The following is an 11,149-nucleotide window of genomic DNA, read 5'->3' on the forward strand; positions in this document are numbered from 1 at the left end:
TCTGTAGGTGTCGAGCGGTTCGTATTGTCAATTTTTCTTCTCCCCGCATGGCAGAATGTTGCCTAGTGGCACTTACCTCTACCGTGTCCCAAGGATAGTGTGTTGCCGAAGTCGCTACGGGATTAGAACTGCCGCCAAGCTGATCCCGCCAAAAACCTTGCCCAGGTAGTAACAGGAAAAGGAGCTCGGTATGCAGAGCTGTTTTTTTTTTTTTTTTTTTTTTTTTTTTTTTTTTTTTTTTTTTTTTCCCGTGTGTGTGTGGGGGGGGGGGGGGAGAGGGGGATGGCATCGTGTAGTCGGCCGCTCGGTGTAGACCCCGTGGGAACTCCTGCTGGCGTTTCTCCTCCTCGCTCGTTGGACGTAAGGGAGCGAGCGGACGAGGGCGGGCGGGGAGCACCGGTGTTCTCCTGTGTCACCCGCGGAGCAGATGACGTCGCCCGGGATGTATGTTGACGAGGGAAGGGGGGGGGGAGGGGAGGAGAAGGGGAGACACGGGGTTAAATATAGACCAGGTTCCACTCGAGAGGACATGGCCGGGATAAGAACGAGGGGAGAGGGAGAGGAGAGGGAGAGGAGGGGGGGAAAGAAGGGAGGAAAGAAGGGAGAAGTTGAGGAAGGCGGAAAGAGGGAAGAGGGAGTGTTGATAACCCGGCCGGAAGGGGGCGAGGAGCCACCAGTAGGAGCCTGGCGAGTCACGTGACCACGCCGCCGCACCGGAGGAACCGGTTAGGGTGTGAATGGCAAGACTTTCGCTTGTGTTTGAACCAAGCACGCGTGCAAGCATGGGAGGGGGAGGAGGAGGGGGGAGCAAATGCTGGCCTTGACCCAGATTGGAGGAGCGGGGCAAGAGGCTCTATGGCCAGGCATGACCTTGGCGATGGCGGCGGAGGAGGGAGGGGAACTCTGGCCCCACGGACGGTGATCACGTGGCCACAGCCGGCCTTCCACTCGGTCCTCCCGTGAACACCGCTTTTACTCGGCGCCGCCCCCCCCGGTCCTCCTTCGCCGCCGCCGCCAATGCATCCTTCGGCCCTTTTGCTCCTTGCTGCCTCTCTCCGATTTCCTTTGATTTTTTCCTTCTCTTTTTCCTCTCGCGTTTCTGCTCATAGTCTATATGTTTTCTCTCTTCCTCTAACTCAATCTCTATCCCTATCTCTCTATCTCTATCCCTATCCCTATCCCTATCCCTATCCTTATCCCTATTCCTATTCCTATTCCTGCCCCCCCCCTCCCTCCTCCCTCCCTCCCTCTCTTTCTCTCCCTCCCTCCCTTTCTCTCCCTCTCTCTCTTTCTCTTTTTCTTTCTCTTTCTCTCCCCCCTCTCTCTCTCTCTCTCTCTCTCTCTCTCTCCCTCTCTCTCTCTCTCTCTCTCTCTCTCTCTCTCTCTCTCTCTCTCTCTCTCTCTCTCTCTCTCTCTCCCTCTCTCTCCCTCTCTCTCCCTCTCTCTCTCTCCCTCTCTCTCCCTCTCTCTCTCTCTCTCTCTCTCTCTCTCTCTCTCTCTCCTCTCTCTCCTCTCTCTCTCTCCTCTCCCTCTCTCTCACTCTCTCTCTCTCTCTCTCTCTCTCTCTCTCCTAATTTCCCTCTTCCTCCTTTTTCCTCTTTTCTTCCTCTCGCCTTCCCTTCCTTCCCCTCCTCTCTTCCCTTCCCTCCATATCCACTCCTCTCCTACCCTCCTAACCATTATGTTAACTCTCCTCCCTTCCCTTCCCTTCTTTCCCTTTTCCTCCCCTCCCATCCCCCCTTCCCTCCTCCCTCCCTTCCCTCCTCCCTCCCTCCCTCTCCCTCCCTTCCCTCCTCCCTCCCTTCCCTCCTCCCTCCCTTCCCTCCTCCCTCCCTTCCCTCCTCCCTCCCTTCCCTCCTCCCTCCCTTCCCTCCTCTCTCCCTTCCCTCCTCCTCTTCCTTCCCTCCTCCCTCCCTTCCCTCCTCCTCTTCCTTCCCTCCTCCCCCCCTTCCCTCCTCCCCCCTCGCTCTCTCCACTGCCAAAAGGCACCCTTACCACCACCGGCGGCAAGAGAAACATCTGTCGGGAAATTGCGTGAATTGAGGACCTCCCACGCACGGCGCCCGTCTTCAATATCCCTGAGGCGGGCGTGGATAGCGTTGCCTTAGGTCGCGGGGTGTGAGGGCGGGAGGGCGGGAGCGCGGGTGGGGGAGGGGTTGGAAAGAAGGTGGGGGGGTGGGGTTGGATAGGGGAGGGATGGGATGGGAGGAGGGAAAGGGGAAGGGTAGTGGAAGGTTGAAAAGGAGGCCCCCGCATTGCCCGTTGAAGAGGTTGAGGCGAGAACGGGAGGGACAAAGGGGGGCGGCTGGGAAAGTCTGGGTTGCGCTTTTGTTTTGAGCCGCCATACTACGAAGCCAAGGCCAGGGTAAACGGCGTTTTTTTTTTCCCTCTGACCTTGTGCTGCTAACGTGTCGTCGTGTAAGTCTTCTTATCTTTTCTTCTATTTTCTTCTTCTTTCTTCATCTTCTTCTTGTGCTTCTTCTTTTTCCTCTCCTCCTCCTTCTTCTTCTTCCTCTCCTCCTCCTCCTCCTTCTTCTTCCTCTCCTCCTTCTTCTTATTCTTATTCTTATTCTTATTCCTCTTCTTCTTCCTTCATCTTATTCTTATTCCTTCATCTTCTATCTTCACATTTTATTTTTCCTTCTCTTCCTTTTCCTTCTCATAATGTTTAATTGACAACGTGCTCGGTAGTTTATTGTTAGTGGTGTTGTGTCGGTAATATCGGTGCGATTATAGCATACTGGATTGTATTGGGAATTAAGATAATCGAACAGCCGCTCGTAAAATTCAGTGAGAACACCTCATGGGTGTCGAATTTGGATGGTATGAATGCGAAAAATAAGGAAAAATCCAATGTTTTAATTAAAAAAAAAATACATATATATTACATCACATCACTCGCTATACGCCTATTATCCCGAAGACAATAGACTACATAAAAAAAATAACTGGTTATAGAAGTCATAACATTGCCAAGGAGGAGAAAAATTGTTTAATATGTCAAGTGGCAAAATTCCTTCTCGAATATCGCATAGAACAAGGCCTAATTATCCGACTGGCTGGGCAACAGGGACTTCAAGTTGACGGGAAAATGAAACGGTTTTGGTTAATACCGGACTTGAACTCGTAACGTTATGCGGTGACGCAAGGGAAGGGAATACGTTTTGACCGACTGTGGTTTGTGTGTGACGCGCGTGTGGATCTACGAGGAGAGAAAACATGCCGGCATATAATAAAGGTACATTTCTCTTTGATCCCTGTTGGGGGTAAAAAAAGACCCGTTTTAGAACAGCGAAAGTATCAATAACACTCTTTTTTTCCCACCTCCCAGTTCGAGCTCCTCTTCTGCATCCAGGAGGAGGGCGACCCAAGCATCATGATCGTGCAGCAGCTTATGAAGAAGCACCCGCATGTCGACGCTTCGTACTTCATAGGTGAGGAGCCTGTCCGTATGCCTTAAAATATTATTTTTGGTTTGTTGCTTTACCTCAGCGATGGTATTGCCATGGTGACCATCAGAATTATTCATTATGATAGTGATTGTTGTTTCTATTACTTCCGTTAACATCGTTGTTATTCTATTTGCATTTATTTATTTATTTATTTATTTATTTGTGGCGGATACAGTTTGTTCTTCCGTCATGCATATATGATTCTTTTGTGATCTTCCACACATTTTCCCATGACGGCTTGCCATTGGCTTGATCCATGATGTAGCGGCGACAAATCTGAGACGCCTTGTTGTTCCGCAGGTGGCGTGGAGGTCGGCGTCAACCCCAAAATCAACAACATGCAGCCTGGGTACCTTGCGGCCAAGCACGAGCTGGTGCTGGTGTCCGACTCAGGCCTGCTCATGAAGGAGGACACGCTCACGGACATGGTGGCCCACATGACGCCCGACGTGGGCATCGTCCATCAAATGCCCTTCACTTGCGACAGGAAGGGGTGGCCTGCTATACTGGAAAAGGTGAGCGTCGTCGGAGAGCGGGGGTGGGGGTGACCTCTGTGTGTGTGTGTGTGTGTGTGTGTGTGTGTGTGTGTGTGTGTGTGTGTGTGTGTGTGTGTGTGTGTGTGTGTGTGTGTGTGTGTGTGTGTGTGTGTCTGTCTGTCTGTCTGTCTGTCCCCCATGTGTGTCCACGCCTTTGTTTTAACTAGAAATGTTCGTACAATCGAGAGTTGTCTTAGCCCGAAGGAAGCTTGTGAAGATGTCCTTGTTGAACTTGGTTTTAAAAATGTAAAGTAAAACTGTGAATAAGGAAGCAATATTAAAAAAAAAAAAAATTACTCGCACTTTAAAGTATTCTCCCTTGCGAATCTGTTAACTTGCTATCCCCGCGCCTCAGGAGCGTAAAAGAGAAGAGGTTACTTATATATGCGGTAATATTGATTCTTTTCCATTTCTCAAACGTATATGGGAACTAAAGTTGCAGGATTGCCCTGGGTATCAGCATATTTCTCCTATATATTTGCCCCTTGAGTAGATCTTGCATGGGTCGGAGCCGCGCTGTAGCTAGGCAAAGGCCAGAGTGCCTCGGGCAAGGTTATCTGGTTGCACGTCCAGTATTGGCAGAGCGGCGAGAATCAGGCGGGTACTGGCGGGCCTCAAACACTACGCACTATTCATGCCACTTTTCGTGCATACGTGGAACCTCGTAAAATCCTCTTGAAACATGCGCAGAATGTCATTGCGAATTGATGAAAAGAAGTTTGCGAGGTTTCAGGTCGTAAGGATATATAGTCTCGGAGAATGAATGGCTCGTCTCGAGCGCCAGCCCTGGCGTTCGTCAAGAGGCATGCACGACTTGCGCTATTTTGCGTGTGTAATGAAAATACCGAAGGGATTCACGGAGCTTGTTTTATAGTGATTCTTTTGTTTACATTTGCATTCTTGGACGGTTTTTGTATGTTTGGCATGGACACAAGGGGACCACAGTTGATTCCAGTTATTTCTTATCATTTTGTAAATGATTTACCAAGTAAGAAAAAAATAGGAATGAGGTCGCGCGCGCACGCACGCACACACACGCACACATACACACGCACACGCACACACGCACACGCATACGCACACACGCACACACGCACACACGCACACACGCACACACACACACACACACACACACACACACACACACACACACACACACACACACACACACACACACACACACACACACACACACACACACTTTAATCAACAGGGGTTTCATTGAATTATTTTATGGACTTCGTACCATTAGGGGATACACTCCTGATAAGCTTCTGATAAGCAGTGGGTGGGCGTGATTTGTGGATATCAGTGGATGCGTGGTGGAAAATGCTCACATCATCAATTCTTTTCCTTATTGAACCTGCCCTCGGGGTGCTGGAGGGAAGGAGCGGGGCAGGAGAATGGGCTGGAATGGAGAAGAGTGGGTTCTGAGAAGTCTATGAACTTTGCATGTTAATTACTCCAGGGCAGACGGGGGATAGCAGTTTCTGTGTGCTGGACCATGTTGTTTTATTCCTCATATTTTACATGTCTAACTACGTGTGTGTATGTATGTGTACGCATGTTTATCTTCTTTCCTGTAGCTTTGTCCCATTCTTATACGAGGTCGCTATGATCATTATTATTTATTTTGTCATCTGTCTTGAGTGAAAACTTAAAATTGTTAAAGAGGGGACATATATATACCAAACCATGAGAACAGGCAGAGGATATGAAGCCATCAATACAATTATTAAAGTGAGGATCGATTTTTATTCGCTGTATATACAAATACATATATGCAGTATATAGCCAGCGGCGGTTTTATGATCTGGAAATTGAGATTCACCTTGAGAAACATTTTTGCATGTCTTTTCGGCAGCTGTGAGGGCGGGGCAGGTTTGATTATCTGCAGGCAGCTCCATTTTCATTCAATTTTGCTTGCCGATGTGCTGCTCTGTGAAATTAAAAATAGTGGGAGAAGAGGATAAAAGAAAAATGGTTCCAAATTGGCACTTATAAAATAATGTAACCTGAGGTGCAAGCTCATTAGAAGATTTGCATATTGTTTGTGTGTGTGTTTTTGTATGTATGTGTATATATATTTATGTTTAAGTATATGTATGTATGTATACAAACTTGCATGCGCGCGAGTGTGCACACACACACACACACACACACACACACACACACACACACACACACACACACACACTCACTCACTCACTCACTCACTCACTCACTCACTCACTCACTCACTCTCTCTCTCTCTCTCTCTCTCTCTCTCTCTCTCTCTCTCTCTCTCTCTCTCTCACTCTCACTCTCACTCTCACTCTCACTCTCACTCTCACTCTCACTCTCACTCTCACTCTCACTCTCACTCTCTCTCTCTCTCTCTCTCTCTCTCTCTTTTATATACATGTATATATGTAGAATATAATACAGATATATATACACACAAACAACATGAACACACATACTGTACATATACACATCATTGTGACAAATTTAGAAAAGGTGTGAATGAGACTGAAGGTCTTTAAAGTACAAGACGTGTATTTCACTGTTTCAATTTATCATATTTCTGATGAAGATAGAATTGAAACCTGTCAAATACACCTCTTGTATTTTGAAGATATGTGTTCTCATTCACACCTTTTCTACATGTCACAATAAACAGGCTGATACGTATATGTACAGTATATGTGCGTGTGCGTGTGCGTGTGCGTGTGCATGCATGTGTAAATCTAAATGATACACATGACAGAAAATTAAGCAATCACATTCTATCTTTGCATTTTAGGTATACTTTGGGACGAGTCATGCAAGGATGTATCTTTTCCTTGGACTCTTGGACGCTTTTGGCTTGAGAGTCAACTGCTGTACCGGCATGTCCTGCCTGATGAGGAAGAAGGTCCTGGATGAGGATGGAGGTCAGTTTTACATATGAAAGATGTTCAGGTTTTGCAAAATAGTTGGTATATGCTATGTAATGTATGCAATTTATTCTATTTTATTTATTTTATGAATTTCTACGAAGATAATTAATTGAAATTGCTTCAGCAGGCATTAGTGCTTTTGGCGTATACTTAGCAGAGGACTACTTCTTTGCTAAGTACATTCAGGGCCGAGGATGGGGCATTCGCATCTCTTCGCAGCCAGCATGTCAGAATGCTGGAACAACCCGAGTGAAGGGTTTTCTGTCAAGATTAACAAGGTATTTTATCTATTTATTTATTTATTTTTAAGTGAATAATCTGCTATTCATATACATATTCTTTAGTGTAGGTGGTTGCTGGTTAACTAACTCTGGCAAATTGTCGAAGCAGATATGTTGTATGAAAAGGGGATTATGCATAATTATTTCATTTTAGATTATTAAATGTTATTTGAATGGTTATTGATACCATGAAGATTTGTTTTTAGTAGTATATACTTATTTCTGTAGAGAGGTACCAGTTAGTTCGAGGTTTAGTTTCTCAAGGAAAATTTTTCCAGACAGAGCCTTTGCCCTCAGGTAATTATGGCAGTTATTAGGATGTGGGTTCGGATATTTGCAAAAGAGGAGCAAAATTATTATGTCAGAGACCTGAGAACACCAAGATATGTAATATGAGTTGTCAAGATGATTTGCTTTCTCCCAGGCTAACAGCAAGTCCTCTTATTTTCAGTTATTTCATTGCTCTGAATGATGTACAAATGTCAGTTTTTTAGAAAAGCTGTGTAAATAGTAAAAAGGTACCAAATCTAGTTCTCTGGTTTATTAGATATGTAGGGGGAAAACTTTGTTCAGCTATTTGATCATTATCAAGGTAGAATTCCTGTTATATGCATGCGTTCTAGAAATAGAAAAGCACAGAATTTCCTAATAGCTAATTAAGGTGGTTGTGATGCTAGTTTTGAGAGCTTTGATTGAATACTTAAAATCCTAAATAGCGAAGGATTCTTGAGGGATTCCTATAAACATGAAGAAAAATGGCTTTCTTTTTTTGCAGATGGTGTAAATTGCGTATAGCTATGGTACCACACACTTTGCTTCTTGAGCCGCTCAGTGAATGTATGGTGCTGGGGCTTATAGCATCCTGGGCGGGTGCCGTTTTACTGCGTGCAGACTACCTCACCTTCTTTTTGTTCCACACACTTACGTGGTCCCTTGCTGACTGGATTATGCTCAATATAGTGCAAGTAAGTGTTTTGTGCAACTTTTCCCGTCATCAATCATCACATATTTTTTTTATCCCTTGTAATTCCTTTAATGCTAGTATTAATTTTGAGAAGATTGATATGAAATAGTTTATTTCTGGGTTCATTAATTTATCACAAAGAATGAGATTACATGCTTGATTGAGTTCTTTTATCCTGAGTACATTATTTTGTGCCTGTTTTGTGAAGTGGCATTAAAAAATATTTTCTTCTTTCCAGAATGGGCCTCCTCCCTTCAGCAAGTTCGAATTTGTGATCAGCTGGTTGTTCCGAGAAATAAGCGCTATCTTCATTTTTGTGCACGCCGTATGGAACCCTGTTATCAGCTGGCGTCACAAGTCGTTCAAGCTTCGCTGGGGTGGTATAGCGGAGCCTGTTAACACAAAGGTTGCTGTTATGTGAGGAAGTTGTGAAACAGGACTTCGCTTACAATCGGCTGCAAAACTGACCATAATACCTTCATAATATCTTTTAAAAACTTTCTACGAGGAAGTTTGTAGGCATTAGTTCATTAGGTGCAGTAAATGTATGCAAGTTTTTGTATGAGGACAGGAGTTTAGAATCACCATATATATAGCAGCATCAGCAGAAGATTGTTTTACTTTGAAGCATATTATAATTGAAATCGTTTGATAAAGAAAAAAAGTAATTTGCAAGATTTAAAAACAGAGAAATTAATTTTCCATGGGTCAACATTTGGACTTCTACTAACTGCCCTTATGCTGTAACCTGATTTTCCCAGGTGTGGTTACTAGTTTATTAACTAGTGTCATTTTATCTCCTGTTGGTCCATATTGTGACACTAATGAGCTATTGCTTAACATTTTTGTATGCTGATATTTGGCAGTGATATCATGTGTGGGTATGCTTCTTACAGCGATTGCAGGAAAATTAAAATTCAGAGGCACTTATAATGAAAAAAGAATTTGCATTTTCTCAGAGGAATAAAATCCTTCAAGGTCATAATTGGCATCTGTACACTGTAGATGTTTGATTACAGGTGGACCAGATATCTTTAAGAGGCTTTCAATATTGTACTCCTGCAAAGTAGCTTATTATGAAGTCTCTTTGTTGTAGAGCTCAGCTGAGTGGAAGCATCTCATACTAAATGGTTTCCAATAGTCTCTCTGAAAGAAACAACATAAATGTTAATGCCATATTCCGTCCCACATAAAGCAGGCTGCCATGTGTGAAGTTCGAATATCTGTTTACCTTTACAAAAAATGGTGTAATGGAGAGGTAGCCTTATATAATTCCTCTTGCATGGTACCCCCAGAAGTGGTTAATGAATGGAAGGAGATTGAATAGTGTGGAGAATCTTGCTTAATGCTTGTATTCCGTTTGACTTGTTTATATTTATTTGTATAAATACAGTTGATTAGAGACTTCATCCTTTGTTTTATCAGTCACAGTTGACAAAGTTGTGTGTGTAAGAGTGAAATCATTGGATGTACAAAATTTATTAGCCTACCATAGTGAGTGAATGACTATTTGCGTGTTTGTGTATTTGTGTTTGTGGATATGTGTCTTTTGTTCAGATATGTTAATGATGTGGGGGCGAATATGAGAGGGAGCATTGTAAATATATTGAACCAAATCTCTTTGTATTAAGCTGTAGATGTCCAGAAATTAGGAATGCTTGAAATAGTGCTTGCATTCTGTGCCTTTTACAGATGTAGCATTCACTTGCATTTACATTTTGTATATATGTATTATATATAAGAAATAACTCATGGCATTTTTAGTTTTTTCTAAGTGAAAGGAACCAAAGGTTTTGCTCAAGACACAAGTGAATAGATGTTTTTTGGTGTCCTTAGTTGTGTTAAAATATGCACATAGTAGAAGAGTTTTTCTGGAGTAAATGATTATTTTTTATTTTATTTATTTTTTTTATTTTTTTTAGGTATTTGTTATATTGTAAGCACAGCTAACTGTGCAGGTGAATTAAACAAAACAAATCTTAAAGGAGTTATTATCATTGCAAGATACAACATGTTTGTAATACATTTTAAAAAAGGGATATGAATGTAGAAACTAAACTCATAAATTGTTACAGAAGAATAATTAGGTAGAAATATGGTATATATGATATGATAGTTGTCACCTGGAATGAAAAATTATGACAGAACAAAATATCAGATTTGTTTGGTAAAGTTAGCAAATTTAAATAACATTGTTTAAACTCCTTTGTCCTGTCTGATGTGATCATAGTTGTTAAGGAAAATTTAATAGAACTCAGATGGTATTAATATAACTATTTGTACAAAGCTAATGTAAGTGCTATCCAAAGATCAGTCATTAATAAGATGTTTCTTATCTTACGTTTTAGCAGATAAAAGTCACTATCATTTTTTTTTTTTTTAGACATTATTCCTCACAAAATTTGTGTATATGTTCAGATATGTTTGAAATGTACTCATTCAGAATCCTACAGGTTTAAACCTTTATGAGTGTTGACTACTGGAGATATGTTTGTTTGTAAGCAAGTTGTATCACTAGATTATGTTAGCTGGTTAATTAAAAGTGTTTTTTATATACACCTATATTTTTATACCTTCTGATACCACTGATTGTCCAAGCATTGTCTACTAAATATATATATATATGTATATGTGTATATATATTTATAAACTCTACTTTCCAAATGTATGAACATGCATTATTGGATATACATTTTCTTGCATCCTTTAGGCAATGAACTTTCCTATAGGAATGAGTAGCAGCCGCCTCCTGATTTTTAGCCTAATCAAGGGAGAGTGAATTCAAAATGGGGAAGTCATCTAGGTTATTTTCTTGTTTTTTATAATGTACATGCATTGAAATTTATATTTGAGTCAGAGTATTTGGGACTTCCCCAGTGGGAAATGCAAAACACAAAGCTGCAAGGAAGCCTAAAATATTTGCTCCTCTCAAAACCACCACCTCTCCACCAACACCCTTTTCTCATATTACTTCTATCCATCCTTATTGTCCACT

The 11,149-nt window shown here is 42.6% G+C and overlaps 1 protein-coding gene across 3 annotated transcripts in view; it reads left to right on the forward strand.

The window, feature by feature from the left end:
• The window catches only part of LOC125032673 (ceramide glucosyltransferase-like), an 82,395-nt gene extending 71,687 nt beyond the window's left edge, over positions 1–10,708 (forward strand). For 2 of the 3 annotated variants that reach the window (XM_047623925.1, XM_047623924.1), the window contains exons 4-9: positions 3,332–3,434; positions 3,753–3,967; positions 6,774–6,903; positions 7,034–7,187; positions 7,966–8,155; positions 8,393–10,708. In XM_047623925.1, coding sequence (XP_047479881.1) covers positions 3,332–3,434; positions 3,753–3,967; positions 6,774–6,903; positions 7,034–7,187; positions 7,966–8,155; positions 8,393–8,575 — 975 coding nt within the window. In that variant the 3' untranslated portion in view covers positions 8,576–10,708. The remainder of the gene's footprint in view (positions 1–3,331; positions 3,435–3,752; positions 3,968–6,773; positions 6,904–7,033; positions 7,188–7,965; positions 8,156–8,392) is intronic. The other variant, XM_047623926.1, reaches the window with a different exon arrangement.
• The last annotated feature ends 441 nt before the right edge of the window (positions 10,709–11,149 follow it).

This window comes from Penaeus chinensis, chromosome 15, assembly GCF_019202785.1.
Source record: "Penaeus chinensis breed Huanghai No. 1 chromosome 15, ASM1920278v2, whole genome shotgun sequence".
NCBI lineage: Eukaryota > Metazoa > Arthropoda > Malacostraca > Decapoda > Penaeidae > Penaeus > Penaeus chinensis.